Below are 16,838 nucleotides of genomic sequence, written 5' to 3' on the forward strand. Positions count from 1 at the left end.
ACTGTGTGTACTGATGTTTGTAACAAATACTGTGTGTGGGTTGACTCTTAAGGCTCTGTGGAAGGGATTTGAGTGTACTTGTGAAATCTAAAAATGGAAACTTAAAAAAAATTCACTTGTGAAATGCTGATTAAATAGGTGTAGTTGAAGACAAGATCTGCTGTGATTGCTCAAAGCAAGAGCAGAAAAAGTGAAGAAGTGCGGAAGTATTTTTATAATGATGTGTCATTCATTTTTCAATGCTAGTCAGAACAACTTATTCCTCAGGTTTCTTCCCCCCTGAATTCAGAACCCTCTCTTCTGTCTCATCTCATGACTTAAAGCTTCTTTCTCAGATCCTTCTTCCAGGCTGGGAACTAGGAGTGAGGAAATGAAAATTAAGTTCTGGATACAGGGTAAGTGGGATAGTTTAGTTTCTTACAGCAAGAAAATATCTTAATTTCTCACGTTGCTATTAGTCAAGAAACCTGGCCAGTCCTGGAAACCAAGTGCTTTAAGTATTAGTGTACTTTCCCACCTTCTTCTCTTTGTAAAAACAAAGCCAGTAGACTTCATGATCAAGAAGGAAGCAGGGAGGAAGCTCTGTCTTTTCATGATGATCCTCTAACTAAATTTTTCCTTGCCACTTTCAGAATCTGGTTTACAGGGAATTTCCATGAGTTGATGTATGCATTTTGAAGTATTTGGATTCAATTATCTAGTCTTGGATTATTCAAGAGTATCATTGCCTAACAAATCAATGAGGCCATACTTTTATAACTGGTAGGATATTTTGCTTTTGTCTGATTATCGTAGGACACTTTTAGGCTACTAAGAAAAGTTCTGTTGCAGTCTCCTACTAAAGAGCCTTTGTCTAAAACATCTCTGAAAGAACAGTGTATGTTACACACAGGAACGCATGTAGTAGAAGATGCTACAAATGACTCAGTTTTGTTTCTGCAGCAAACTAAACCAACTTCTCGAGGGTACTTGAGATTTTCTTTCAACAGTTATTGCAAACACTAAATCTTGATGCAATTCCGAACTTTTTTGTTGTTGTGGTTTGTTCATCATAGCCTTCCATGAAAATTGGGTGATGCAATTTTATATAAAATACTTTAAAATATTTTCCTTTTGCAAAGTAGATTGCTCTTAGTCTGTCAATACTGCTATTTGGGGTTTCTTGTGTTAACTACACTTTCTTTAGAAACTACTTGGTAAACAGGCTGAATATCAAGCTAATTGTTTTAAACAGAAAGGTGGATAATTTCTCCTTATCAGAAACAATATAATTTCCAAGTAAAATAGGAATAAATAATTTAATTAATATACAACAATTTTTCTCTTCCAAGTGACTTACTTTAAAAGCCCTGTAAGCTAGAATATATTTAAGGAAATATGTAACATCGCAAGTAATAGGTTATTTTCAGAAGCCTCTATTAAAAACTGTAATTAATACTCAGTAGTGTGTATATAAAAATAAAATTTCAGTGCTTGGTGGTAGCACAAGTTTATGTACATTACTATAACTTCAGGAAATTAAAGATCTCTATGCATAAAAAAATCAATGCATAAAATATTAATAGCAAGTTTGGTAGTATTAAAAAATACAAGATTTGGCTATCTGATGATGATGCATAGTATTAAGGTTTACGATATAATTGGTTTTTCCTTCATTAAGAAGCTTCCCCTTCTGGTTTAGAGGGGGATTTTTTCTCTTTTTCTTTTTCCTCACTTTTTCTTAAGTTTAAGGCTAAAATATGACCAGCATATTGCAAGCACAGTCTGTATTTAGTTTGAAAATTTTTGTTCAGGACCTCTTTCTTCAGGATTTCTGGAGTAGGCAGGCCCACAAAAGAGGTCACAGATGCACATGTAAGTATAAACCATTCCCAGAAGCATTTGACATGTACATCTTGCTTGTATGTTCTGAATAAAGCCTTAAGTCTAGCACAGTACTCTGTTTGCCAGGCATATCATGGCCCTAAATTAGTGCCTTCATATATGATCTTTTGTATCTCTATTACAAAACACCATAAAATCTACTGAAATAAATGTTATTTTTGTTCAACATTTTATTTGCACACAAAATAGCTTTTAAAAAAAGATGGGGTTTTTATCCATAGTATCTCAAATACCCATAAACAAGAAGTCTGTTAATAATTAGTAATGTATCCTTATATTTTAAAGTTACATAGTTACTTCATGTTCTTAAAATGGTTTTCATTCTTTGTATTGCAGGTGCTGCTTTTCCACAGAAAAACAATCTTAGGGTAAATTCTGGACAAGTCTCATAGCTGACCTTTTGCTAAAAGACAAATGATTGAATTGTAGTTCTAGGACTTCCCTAAGCATACAAGTTTCACAGATTTCAATTGAAATGGTTTTTAAAATCAGTTTAGTTGCACTTGGACAGCACCTTGCATGGACATGCTCTAAATTAATTTGTGCCTGTCTTCAACTGTTTAGGCTAAATGAATATTCCATACTTGTAAATTAGTTTAAATGCACTCATGTGAAGTTTGCACTGCTTCTGATAAATGATTAAACTCCTTAAACCCAGTGTAATTTCCTTGTCAACCCTTAAATTCTAATTCAGATCATTCCAAAATGTTCACTACAAAGACAAAAATGTCAGACATGTTCACAATGTTCAACTTTGTCTGCTAATCTTGAATAAATGTGTATTGTTATGGGAAATTAGTATCTGAGTGTATAAAGTAAAAAGTTTAATTTTATTCATTCTCCTTTATATGTGGCCTTACAAAAACTTCTTCCCTTCAGTGTGGAATTTCTTTTTTTTTTCTTTTTTTTTTTTTTTTTTTTTGTGGACAGCTATGCTTTGGTAACTATTTAAAATACTTCATGATTTTCCTTTAATCAGCACAGAACTTAAAAAATAAAAAAAAAAAATAATAATTGTCAGGTTCAAGACTTCCCACTAATTTCAGAGGGAACAGCAATTCCTGATGTTCATATAGATGATATATGTTCATACAGATGATTTTTTTCCTGGCAAGTCATATTCAGGTTAGAAATGTAAAGAGATTTTTAACACTGACCTAAAGCATTCTATTAAAGTACATAACACAATTTTTTGCTACTCTTTTTTTTTATAATTTTTTTTTTTTTTGGTTGGGGGAGGAAGGGGACAGTGCTTCCAGGCATTTGAAAATGGAGCAGTTACAATAGCCATTTTTTCAGAAGACTTTAGAAGTTTTTAGAAGTTTTATGTATTGCTGACTCAAATAACTTCCAAAGGTAAAATACATGTGACTTCCATGCGATACAGAGTGGGGAATATTTAGTTTTTTACAGGTCCAAGGGCTTGGTAGAGTTGAAGAGTTGGTTTTATGCATTGTAATTACATGTTTAATCTCTCATATTTATAGCTTAGTTAAGCCAGGTTTAAAATCAGTATCTCATAATGAAAATTACTGAGTCACATCTGCTGCAATATTTGAGGTAGAGAAGAGGATTGTATTGTTTCAGTTTTGCTGTTGTGATCACTATAGAAAGCTGACTTGGCAGAAAGCTGTCCCTTTCTCTGGATAAAAGGGAAACAGACTATGAGATAAGTTATTGATGAAATTAACTGCTGAAGTGGAGAGGAAATACAGCTGGCCAATACATGTCATAGTGTGAGCTCTATTAAATGAATATATGTGCAGTCAACCATTCACAGGAGCCACACTGGTCTTGAACTGCATTGATCTATAGTATAATTCTAAATGAAATTGATGGAAGAGAGCAACCATTGACAGGAAGGGTAAAGAGAACCTTGTACAGGAAAAGTATGATGGAAAGTATGCTCATCTATGCCGTGGATAGAAAGCGGGGCAAAACCATGGTATTTCTAGGTGTTCCTATGTACCTCACCCTTAATTATAATGCAGCTTATGTCACTGGACTCTTCAAAAAGTGCGTTATGGTATTTTATTTTTAGAAAAAAATCTGTAAAGAATCCTGTTAGGAATTTAAAATCAGCTTTTCAAGAACATTAGATACAGCTTTGCAGCTTGCAGTGCTGAGCTTTGGGTGAAATTTAGTTGTGATAATGTGTTCTGAGAGCTGATTATATTAACATTTAAAGATTCGTTTACTTACTATGCACTTAATATAAATACAGCTGTTACATGAAGGCTTGTAAGCGTCTTTCAAGACTGTTGTGTAAAAATGCTACCTTCTAGTCATTTCAGGTGGCTTTTCTCTCAAGCATGTCCTTTCAGACCATTAGCTCATTTAACTGCTTAATTTACAGGCCTCGATGAATAAAACATTGGGTTCTGTTAGATTTTACTTAACATCAGGGTCCACGTGGCCTATGAAAGAATTTCTCTCAATTTTGTGTTTGCTGGTAGATACCCTTTCTTGATGTATTGCCTACTAGATTCAATGCTTGTAGCACATCGTTGTCTTGTCTGTGTAAGAAGACTCAAACCTGGATTAAACTCATTTGCCAGTGTTTCCTTCAGTTTAATTGCTACCATATCACTTCTAGTGATGAAACTACTTAATTTTTTTTTATTGGATTGGTTGAAACATAGAAGAAATTAAGAGTATATATGCATGTATGTCTATACAGATTGTTTAAAATTTACAAATAACTAGAAAAATCTGTTTTTATTTCACACCCATAGCACACAGTAACAATAGTGCATACAGTTGTTAGGCTGTAGCACAATGGAAGTTTTAATTACTACTTCAGAAATATTTAAGGTTTCTTTAGTGTTGCAATTGTGAGGAGTATTGCTAAAATTTTACCACTTTTTTTAAAGGCTTCACACTAGATGGAAATTATAGCTAATTGTGTATGTTTTTAATAGATTTCAATGTTCGTGTGCAGTCTTTTTTGAAGCTTACCTTAATAACCTATGTAATACTCCAGACTTGATGATATCTATCAAACTAGTTACTGGGGCGGGGGGAGGCTCTGCACCGATCAGTTTTCTGTTTCTTGAATACTGGTCATCTGTCTGTAAGGTATACTGATTTTCTTCAATATGTATAAGCCTGTACCTTGAGCTTCCCTTGTGTCTTAAATACTCTGCATGTATTGACACGTTTCTGTAGCCTTGGACCCTTGACAATTACAGATGATTCAAAATTATTTAAGTATAGTACATTAGGACTCATGTTGTTTTGAATGGTATTCATGTCAAGGATTTATTTTAACATTTTTTTTCGAAGAAGCTAGGAGACAATAAGCAGGGGAGCTTCATGTGATGTCATACCTGCAAAGAGACAAAAATCACAGGCATTAGTTGATTATTCTATTGGAAGTGTAGAAGTGACACAATTCTAAAATGAAAAAAAAAAATTAAACCTGTTTCAACTTCAGCCACTGAAGTTGTATCTCTGATAACATGTAGAAACTGGTTTAGAAACTACTAAGAAATCTGTAATAAAGGATTCCCCTGTTCATAAATAGGCGTATTGTTAATTTTATCAGAAAAATTGTGCTATTGTGTGATATCTGGAGCATTTCTGGAAGAAAGCGCACACATATAAAAAGATTCATATTTTGGAATATGTAGCACATTTATTTAGAAATGGTTGTAAATTGCTTTATTTTCTTTTTTCTAATTTTTTTTAACCCAAACTGAATTTTTGAGATAAAAAAAAATAGTTTTATGTTTCTTTATAACTTCAAGGTTCGTGTTTCATTCGAACTGACCAGCTCGATGGAGAAACAGACTGGAAACTGAAGGTTGCTGTCAGTTGCACGCAAAGATTGCCAGCTTTGGGGGTAAGTGTTTTATCTGTTGGCTTTTAAGGTGTCTTCCATGTATGCATATATATCTCATCTAAAAGATTGTTACAATTGTTGTATGTATTGGAAGACATCTGTTACCACGGTCTCAAATTTGCAATAAATAGGAGATAGATATTCCATTGAATGCTGAGTGAGAAGTTGGTTATGCAAATATTCTTGGTTTTACATTGCAAAGAAACAGAGTTGGGGTTTTTTATCTTTCAACTTAGTGGTTCTCATTGTGGTCCCCACTGAGATCCATACTCTGCAGAATCGTGTCACAGTTGTAGTGTTTTCAAACAAGTGTTTGACTGCCAGTGCAACAGTTGGGAACTGTTGCTTTAATCACTGACTTGCAAGCTTGGGAAACGACAGTCTGCTCTTGAAAGGTGTAGACTGCTTTTTGTTGTCAAGATGCTTTTTGGTCTGACTAGGGGCAATGCACAAGTTCTTGCAAGGGGGGCTCTCTGAGTTGCCTGAATGTATTTTTTTGAGTGCATATATATGTCATGTCATGGGTAACAAAATCATGAAAAAGGACACGTGTGTGTGTATATATATCTATACATTCAAAATAGACATGTATCTACAAAAATGTGTGTATAATTGTAAAAATGTCTCTTAATGAGAAGCTGGATTGTCTCCCTTGTACTGGGGAAGCTTGTTCTTTTACAGGAGGGTTGGCTTGGTGGGTTGACCCTGGCTGGAGGCCAGGTGCCCACCAGAGCTGCTCTGTCATTCCCTCTCCTTAACTAGACAGGGGAGAAAAAAATATAACTAAAAGCTTGTGGGTCGAGATAAGGATAGGGAGAGATCACTCACCAATTATAATCACAGGCAAAACAGACTGAACTTGAGAGAAAATTCATCTAATTTATTACTAAGCAAAACAGAGTAGAGGAATGAGAAATAAAACCAAATCTTAAAACATTTCCCCCCACCCCTCCCATCTTCCTGGGCTCAACTTCACTCCCAATTTCTACCTACTCCCCCTCAGCAGCACAGGGGGACGGGGAATGGGGGTCACGGTCAGTTGATCACACAGACACTGTTTCTGCCACTCCTTCCTCCTCAGGGGGACGACTCCTCACATTCTTCCCCTGCTCCACCTTAGGGTCCCTCTCACAGGAAACAGTCCATGAACTTCTCCAACGTGAGTCCTTCCCTCAGGCTACAGTCCTTCACGAACTGCTCCAGCGTGGGTCCCTTCCACGGGGTGCAGACCTTCAGAGGCAGAGTGCTCCATCCTTCCACCATGGGCTGCAGGGGGACAGCCTGCTTCACCACGGTCTTCTCCACGGGCTGCAGGAGAATCTCTGCTCCGGCGCCTGGAGCACCTCCTGCCCCTCCTTCTGCACTGACCTTGGTGTCTGCAAAGTTTCTCACATCTTCTCACTTCTATCTCTGGCTGCAAAAGCTCTGACTTGGTTTTCTTCCTTCTTAAATATGTTATCACAGAGGCGCTGATGGGCTCGGCCTTGGCCAGCGGCGGGTCCGTCTTGGAGCCGGCTGGCATTGGCTCTATCAGACACAGGGGAAGCTTCTAGCAGCTTCTCACAGAAGCCACCCCTGTAGCCCCTGCCCCCGGCCCCCGCTACCAAAACCTTGCCATGCAAACCCAATATGCTTGGTATTAAGAGACTTCCTGAAAACATACTTAAGTTACAAGCTTGTGGAAATTTACCTGTACAGAATTTCTGGTGTTTTGACACTAAATCCTTTAGGTGTTTTATTAAAGGCAAGCACACCTTAAGAGGACTGTTTATATGCTGTCTCAATAAAAAGTGTGTTAGACTATATGCCAGATCTTAGCAGGACTTCTGCAGTTATTCTTTCCGAATTACAGGGTTGCTGCCACACTGAAATTAGCAAAAGGGTGAGATTTTTTTTTTTTCCCTGCATCATAGTGCTCTGGCTACTGGCTTCACATGTGACAGGAGGAGGAATAAATAGCTATGTTTGAATTTAGAGGATTGGGAACAAGGGATGAAACTGAAGTTTGGTCATACCAGAGATGCTAAGCCAGGCTCCTAGACAGGAGTTCTGGTGCAAGAACAGACTTTAACAAGTATTCTGTAACCTGCAGTTGAATTTAGTATTTGTAATAAGCTTCTCCTACAGTTTTTTACCATTTAATCATTGGCCTATCTTGTTACCTTATTAAAAAAACCAAAACAAATCATGTCCACATTTGAGGCATGCATCTGACTAAAATCCAGTCAATTTTCTATCTTGCTTTGGTTTTTCTTTTTATTAAATAGTGCTTTTCAGATAGTTACAACTGTGTCCAACTTAGCTGTTATTTTTTATTTCTCTTTTGTTTTGGAAGCATCACTGACTGCACATGGCAAATACAACTCTTCGTGCAGAGCACTGCCTCTGAGTTCTGTTTGGTTATAACTTTGGTGTTCTCAGCTTGGAAATTTTGGTGTTCTGAAACTGATGAAATCTGGAGTAAATTACAATGCAAAGGTTTCTTTACACTCTCCTTTGGAAAAGAAAAGGAAAAAAGCTTTAACTTGTCCATTTAAAAAAAAAAAAACCAACCCCAATTCATGTCTGAAGTTTTCCTTCCTTGCTAGGAAGAAATAGACCTGGTAGAGCAGGGAATTGTTGTACTGTAACTTTTATATTATGTTCTGATTTTTTTAACAATTTTTTTTTTAAACAATAACTGATTTTTTTTAACAATAGACTTGACAAATTGTTCAGCATCTACGGAGACAGCATAAAATGTGCATTTGATGTGAAAGAAAATATTTGTATTTCAGTTGTTTACACTGGAAAATCGGAAATGATTGAAGTTGGGGAGTCTGCATTTGAATGGTAGGACACGCAGCCTCAACTTCATGCAGAAGAGAAGGCTTGCCTCAGGTGGTGGTTGTTTTGGGCATGTAAGTGAAGGAAAGGCAAGGTATCATCAATAAATTACTCATGCATCTTGGAAACAGTATATAAGAATCAACTGTACAATACAGTAACCATTTCTTCCTTAGTTGTTTACGCTTACTGCTATTAACCTACCTCCAACTGATTTGTGCTTCTTGCAAGGTTTTTATATTCACCCTCTTCTTGAGCCGTAGGTGACAACCTAAGTTACGTCATCCGGTTTGGTTAATTGTGGAGCTATGTACACCTAACAACCTTCCCTGGCTACCAGCAGCAAATGAAAGCCACAAACAGTTGACGTGCGTTTGCCCCTTCTCGCATCACACTAGCCAAGACTTTGTCTGCATTAAGCTGACACATCATCCTGAAGTAACTGCTACTAGGTATAATACTCCCTGCCAACAAAACTATCTCCCAATTTCTACACTGTGTGGTTTGGTTGAACCATTGACACTTGGTGGTTCTTGGTGGATCATTTTAAATGGCTACTTCCCAGCTGGTTTTGGACTGTTTGTAGTGGTCATGTCATATACCTGCTTCACTCCGAAGCCTCATCTGTCTGTGAATTATTTTGGGGAAATGGTAGCCTAATGCACCCAAATGTAAATGCCTTTTAGGGGATCCCCACATCCTTCACAGAAGATAATGCTCATCACAGATCCCAGAAGGTTGTTTGCATTCCTGTGGAAAGCACATTGGTATTGCTTTAATTCCTGCAAAGATGCTTTTACCTTTACTGGGATGGCAATAACATGCAAGACTATCAGCCATCTAAAAAAACTCTGTGAATAGAGAACTGCAGAAGATTAGTGTGAAGATCTAAGCAAGCTGTGAATTTCAAACTAACAAAAAATAGCATTACAGATTTTATTCCAACCCTATTTTTTTTAGTTCCTAATAGTCATAGCTGTATCTGCATATAGACCCTATATACAGACACATAAATGTATTTATGGGGTTTTTTAAAGCTAAGTTAAAATGCTGTGGGCAGAATTATTTCTTTATAGTTACAGTAAAAAAAAAAGGGTTGGAAAAAAGGGTAAAAAGATACATGCTTTAAGTGTGTTTGGCACCCTTTGAAACTCTACACCCAACTTATCTAAAAAGGGTTGCTTAAAATATGTAGTTGAGGTTTTCTCAGCAAACACTATTCAAGCTCTCTTGTACACACAGTGGAATAAATTTGAAGCAACTTGGGTGAAAGTAAGGATCATTTGAGAAATCTATTTCAATAGACTTTTTCTGAGCCTAGGCTGCTTACAGTATCCTCTGTTGCTGAAAACTTCTCTTAATAAAACTGAAAAATCAGGCAAGTTGTTTTCCAGATATTAACTTGAAAATATCTGTTGCTTTGTGAAGCATCCCTATGCTTTGTTTCTGTTCCTAACTTGAAAACCCACTATTAACAGCGATTATCTCACTAACCTGTACAGCATGTAATAGGGGCATATATGCTTTTTGATAGGCTCAAAATTACTTTGGCAGAAATTTGTTGTGGTTTGAAGCAGTCTGGCAAAGGACTGGGCTTTGTACTCTGGTCTGGGATCAACTTTGGTTTTCTTTCTTCTGCAAAATGTTAGGAGAATCAGGCAATGATCCTTCCTTCTGCTGGGACGTGATCCTGCTTTCCTTCTGTTTGCGTTATGTGCTGCACAAGGTGGGCAGTGCATCGTATTTGCCCCCAAATTAATTGATGTGGTGAAAATAAGGCACTTAAGGGAACACCTGTCTAAATGCTTTGCTTGACCTCTTTTTAAAATCAAGCTATTAGTGAAAACTGTTTTGCTTTAAGGAATTTTGGAAGAGGAACCTTCCCAAATGCCAGATCACGTGTACCCGATAAATGCCGGTTTCAATCCATTCTGTGTAGTACTACCAAACAGCGTTCCAGTTCCCAGTTCCATAGGCGGTAGCACGGTGCTCCACTGTACTACCGCGCCCGCGGTGTGCCTTTGGCCAGGCTGCGCACGCCGCAGGCGAGGGGCGCGGCCCAGCCCTGCCGTACTTCCTGGTTGCCACCTGCTGGGCGACCGCCGGCACAGCGGCAGGAAGGCGGAGCGTGGGGCTCCGCCCCGCCCTGCCCTGCCCTCCCCTCAGCGCCGGCGGAGGGAGGGTCCCGTCCGGGTGAGGGGCAGCGTCATACGTTCCTTCGTGATAATGCATGAAACTGATGTTGGATTAGTTGAAAAACACGGTAAAGAAAATGGGTGGAGCATGATAGATTCTGTGCCTGCGAAGAATTCCGTGGAGAAGTTCTCTTAGTCTTGTCCGTTTCAAAGACACGAAGCTTGTGTTTTAATGCAGTAATGCCTTTAATCTGGATTGAAGGCTTATACTTGTAGATGTGGCTACAAAAATGGGTTCGGTTTCCGAGGTTAACTTTCTGTGTGTTTATGGTAAAGCAGCAGTTGGCGGCAGGGGGTCTGTTCACACAGAGAACCTGTTCAGACAGGGGTGAGGCACAATCTCTGCGACCTGGCGTTTTGCCCTTGCTGTCTCTGGGCTGACATTCTGGGGTGTAGCTGTAATGGATCAAACTGCTTCAGCTAACTTTGTCTGAGGTAGCAGTTGTTCATTGCAGTAGTGTTTTTCTTGAGTTCTAGGGATTTTACTCGCATAAAGCAACACCTGTTAACGGTGTCTTCTCCATGTGCTTGCAGTGTGTTTTCAAAGCTGAGGCTTACAGTTCATATTTACATATTAAAATATTTTAATAATTTAAGATGTGTGCAAGTCGAGCATAAAATAAACCATAAACAATTTGATCATGTGTTTGACAGAATATACTCTCCATAATTGTCACTTCTTTTGATTTCTGTAGTTAGCTGATGTAAAGGCTGTGAGTATCTTGTGTTGGCATCAGCTGTCAGTTGTGTCAACAGAGCACCACTGTAACCCTACCTGCTGTGACACCCAGAATAAACAAACCTGCAGACCGTCAGAGCTTTTCTTAAAGAACAGATGACACCACCAAGGTGATCAGTACAGATTTTGTTGTCTTTCTAAAGCACTTAATGTGATCAGGGAATTAAAATTTCAACAAGTCATTTAATGATGGCTGAGCAGCAAATTTTGTAACACCTAGATTAGGTTTCTTGCAGTTTCATAGTTATAGGTGGGACAGTTCTGGCGATACGTGTGTTCTGAGACATTCTTCTCTAGCTTGTGTGATCAGCTAAATTTATTAACAACGAGGTCACTGTAATTTTCAATAAATGGTGACTTGCTGATTTATATCAGAAGATCCATACAGCAGTAAACAATACCATTTACATTTAATTAGTTGTATTGAACCAAAGGCAATTTTATTTGTAATGAACTACATGTTATGATTAAGAATGTATTTTAATGATCTTTAAGTAAGGTGAACAAATGTTGCCCTTGACCTAATAGAGGAGATTTTTCTGTGTTATTGATAACTTTACAGTGATTTTTAAGTTGTGAAATGCAAAAGAGAACATTCTCATTATTGTACCATTCTCAAGTCATTTCCTGACTTCTGAATTACAATTTTCAAGTATGGGATAATTAAGTACATATCAAGCTTTTTGAAAATAAACTCATCTACTGTTGTATAAAATTAAATTAATTTTTATTGCTTGCAATTCAAGTCTTTTATATAGTTTCTTTAATCTAGAACTGTTACAATTCCCCTACCCAAGTGGGGTTGTTTTTCTTGAGTAAGAAGATAACTGAGGTCATCTGCCCTCACTGGCTGCTAAAAGCAACGTAATTTCAGGTGTAGAATATTGTTTTCATTGAACATATCAGTAGAACTATTTGGCTTCAGTGAACCAGCAGTTCAGTGCTTATAGTATGGAAATGATTCTTTACTGAAGCTGAATTTCACAAATTCATTAGTTAAATAATTAATAAAAAGTAGTTATCTTTTTTTAATCCTTTGTTTAAGGTAATTTTGCTTCTCTCTGCTTTTATATAGGGAGTAGCAATGATATAACATAACCAGGTAAATTTTCTTGCTCAGCGAGCAGAAGTTATATTTATTTGTGTTCTGTACAAATCTGGACGTCTTCTTGTTAAATTCACATCATGACTTCTTTCAAGACATTGAGATGAGAAATGCACAGCTTCTACTACGGGGAAAGCAGCACTAGGTGAAGGAACATCTTTGTACTTTTATAGTAATCTTTATTGTTCAATGTAGTTCATATGTGATCTGTCTTCTGTAACTGTATCATTCTTTGGATTTCTTTTTCTTTCCCTTGTATTATAAAACTTCAGCTACTATATTTTATTGGCATGAGAATGATGTCCAATTGGAGTAATGAGCATTTGGCAACAGAAAAAAAATCCTTATTGCTTTTCTTTATCCTAATAATGAAAAAATACTTCAGAAAGTTACTGAGCACATGTAATATCCTTGTATATCTTTCCTTTCTACTACTCATGAGTGAAATGCCAATGAACTACCACCCTGGATTTCTCTCAGAGCATAAGTTTTCCTTACGTTTTTTAGTTTTAGGAAAAAACATGCACTTTTGGAATACTCTGCCAGTTCTAGTTTGTGGCGTTTCAGAGTACTGCCACAAATGTGTAGGGAATATACAGATCTGTTTTTCAAAAGGTAAGTGAGTTTGAGTTGAAATTCGAGAAAGCAAAAAAGAAAAACATGAAACTTAGATGTTAAATCAGAAATGCAAAAGGAGAACTAAAACATGAAAAGACACCAAAATAATGTGGTAGAAATTTTTACATTTAAAATGTAGGAAAGGAAAACATGACAGTAGAAGAAAATAGAAAGATTAGAAACTAAGGAAGCTATATTACTTGTATAAATGCCATTATACTTAAAAAGGTGAATGTTTCTGCTTCCTTTTACTTTAATGTTGCTTTCCACTAAGGCATTCTTTGAAAAGAGAGAAGTTGTTCTTGGTTGATGCATTTTGCTAGCAGTTTTTGTGTATATGAGTATGTGTGTGGTATTAGTTTTCTGCTCTGCTAGCCACTGCTGAGAGAGTCTTTATTTTTTCTGTGCATAATAAAGCACATAATAGCCTGGATTAGCTAAATTGTAGGTGATAACAGATTGGAAAGAATTGAATGATGAAGATATAGGACATCACGTGTATTAGTTTCATATGAATTATTTCTTATGAACGTGATGAAAGTAGGATGCAATAAATGAACTTCGTGTGAAAGACTACAATAAATGACTAATGGTTTAAGATAAAGATAATTTGTGAGAGTTAATATTCAGATTTGATTCATGTTTTAAAAAGCATATGAAATACAAAGTCTGGGTTTTTGCAAGATATGAAGTGAGAGATTTCTTGTCTACAGAATATAAATAGAAATTCAGATTCATTATTTAGAGCTACACATTTGTAAATTAAAGTTAAACATTTGATAAATGTACAACAGATTTTAAAAAAATTAATGTTAGTCTGGAAAATTGAAATAATGATACTCAAAAATCTGTAACCATTTTATTAGAAACAAGTATACAAATATGTCAGGTTTTAAGACATTAACACAGGTGGACAATAGTGCCTTTAATTTTTTTTAATGTTCAAATTATGTAATATTCAACTGTAGTTATTTTTTCTTATATTCAAAATTATGAACAAAAATAATGTCATGCTTTTAAAAATAGCTGTGTTTTGGCCAGGTGTGGTTATACATTCTTGAAGGAGGCTGTAAAATTAAATCTGCTTTTGAAGATAGCACATTCTAGCTGGCATGAACAGGATATTGTAGCCATGGAATCTGCTCCCCAGAGATGGTGTCTGACTAGTCTTTTGCAAGATTCATCCTCTGTGTGTGTGTATATATACATACCTGGAGATAATCCAAATAGGTGCTACATACAGTGATAAGGTAGACACTTGCATTTCATCAGAGGTTATGATTCTTAGATCAACTGGGATTTGGTATCAAGCATCTGTTCCTCTCCAGAGTAGAAATTGGATTGCGAATCCATGCGTGAGTGGTCTACTCATGTTGAAATCTTTTAGCTGCTGTTGGTCCTGACCATCTAAAAAGCACCAAAAGGTTTGGGTTTGTGATGAGAAGAAAGTCCTTTGTATCAGGTTTTTAACAGTTAATCTGTGGTATTTTTTCTGTGGGAGGTGGATGTTACAGAACAATTACCTAATGAAACAACTGTTTCAGAATTTTAAGGTGATCCTCCCTGGGCCTCTAGTGACAGCTCTTAAGATCTAACAGTCAGATTTTTTTTTGTTTTCTTTCCCTGTTTATACCATACTGCCATCTATTTATAGAGCCTGCTACTCTAGTATCTGAGAGCCTCTTATTCTTAGGGTAGGAATGTTCATGGATTGTTTGCTGTCATGAGTAGTAGTACCATGTATACTAGACCAAATTTTGTTAGACTAGTTTAGTGTATCCCTGACTTTAAGCATTTGAGTAATCCTGTTGATGTATCCAGGCCTTCTTGAAGCTGAGATGTGCTTGAGCATTTAAGAGAATTTAGATCAATTTTGTTGTTTCCTCTTGTATTCAGTTGGCTTTGTCCTTGCTGGAAAAGTATTTTGTTTCCAGTTTCATTCAAACCAAACCAAAAAAACATTTTAATTTTTAAAGAACAAATATATGGAAATATTTAAAGATAATAGTATTATAAATTAAAATGGAGAAAATAAATTAGATAAAAATTCTAACTCATTATAAATGTAAAACAGTTTAGTGTTTGAACTGTCAAAACATTTAGAGTATCCTTCCTTTATAGCAAGATGTGCTGAAAAAACAACAGCATGTTTCTTAGTTGGGTAAAAACATAATGAACTTAACTCGGGTGGGGTGGGGGGGGTCACAAACTAGAATCTTTACCACTAAAAGGTTCTTCAAAATACGTGATTAAATTCAAGTTTAAATAATAGTAAGTACATTAATCTGTTTTACAGGATCTCTTTTCAATCAATGCTTATGTTTATGCTCAGAAGCCACAGCTGGATATTCACAGTTTTGAGGGTACCTTCACACGGGTAAGTAGCATACATAAATACAGTTCTACTTCTCTCTTCCATTTCTCAATGTAAGTGAAACTTATACTTAGTGTCAAAGTTGTATCAGATCTTTCTTTAGCTTTACAGCAGTATTTTTTTCCACGTTCCTGCCATGGCAATACTTCGTATAAAAGATATCCTGGTAAATATGTATTGCAGAAAGCTAATACAAAAAGAATATCTGAAAAAAGCAGAATCCAAGAATTGAGTATTTGTTGACATCACTATAATGTTTTTATATGAAACCATTTGTATAGTAGTATATAGTGTTTGTTTCCAGACATCTAATATATTGTTCATATATGTCAAAGTGGCAAGTAGAATATATTCAGTAGCCTGAGACAGTGCAACTGGTAGTTTATGTGCAATAAAAATGTGCCTTGTTTAACTGCATTTCTGTTCAAGGGAAAGCTAGTACTTCCAAAGTTCAGTTATCTCAACAAGTAAAATAAAACTAAAAGCTACTTGTGGGGTCTTTATTAAATCCTCTCTCTAGCTATAATTATATTCAAACCCAAATATGGTAACAGCAATGCAGTAACTTCTGTGACTTTTTTCTGTTATTTTCAAAAGATGGCCTGCTAAAGTTAGCCTTTAAAGCAGGGTGTCCTAATAGGTAGTAAGTTTTTTTTAATTGCTTTACACATTTGTAGCATTATATTAGGTATAGTGATTGTTTTGTTTATTTAGCCAAACTCAGTGTTAGTAGACTCATTCCTCTTGATGGTTTGTTTCTAAAATAATTTGAGAGAAGTAACTACTATGGAGGTAGAGAAGGTTTTTTTTTACCCAAGTGATTCAAATTGGTAATAGATTTTGTTCAGTAATTGGAATTCCAGTTCACAATTCTAAGTATACTGATGAATGAGGTATTGCAGGTGTTGGCTCTCGAAGACCAATTTATACCAGTTATATAGTTCATGCTGCCTACAAAGTAAATGTCATTTGCCCGTAGCTTCTAAAGCTGTAAGCAACAATGTTTACTTAAACCTTGTATTGACCAATTGTCCAAATGAAAATTCTATTAACAGCTGTAAAATTCATGTTATTCCTGTCCCACTGGCTAAGTGTATACTTTTCTAAATATAAATTGAACTCCTCAGAGCCTTTTTAACAACTCTGGTACATGTAATTGAGACATTGGGAAATCATCACTAAACAGTTGCTCCCTGTTGTGGGTTATGTTTGTACATGTAATAAGAGCTGTATGATTCAAGCATCCCTGATAT

The 16,838-nt window shown here is 36.3% G+C and overlaps 1 protein-coding gene across 1 annotated transcript in view; it reads left to right on the forward strand.

Annotated features, from left to right (window-relative positions):
• Nucleotides 1–16,838, forward strand: part of ATP9B (ATPase phospholipid transporting 9B (putative)) — a 182,855-nt gene that overhangs the window by 69,480 nt on the left and 96,537 nt on the right. Inside the window, 2 exon segments of the mRNA XM_075745250.1 lie at nt 5,634–5,728; nt 15,508–15,588. Of these exon segments, the coding sequence (XP_075601365.1) occupies nt 5,634–5,728; nt 15,508–15,588 (176 nt within the window).

Source organism: Balearica regulorum, chromosome 2, assembly GCF_011004875.1.
Source record: "Balearica regulorum gibbericeps isolate bBalReg1 chromosome 2, bBalReg1.pri, whole genome shotgun sequence".
In the NCBI taxonomy this organism is placed as follows: Eukaryota; Metazoa; Chordata; class Aves; order Gruiformes; family Gruidae; genus Balearica; species Balearica regulorum.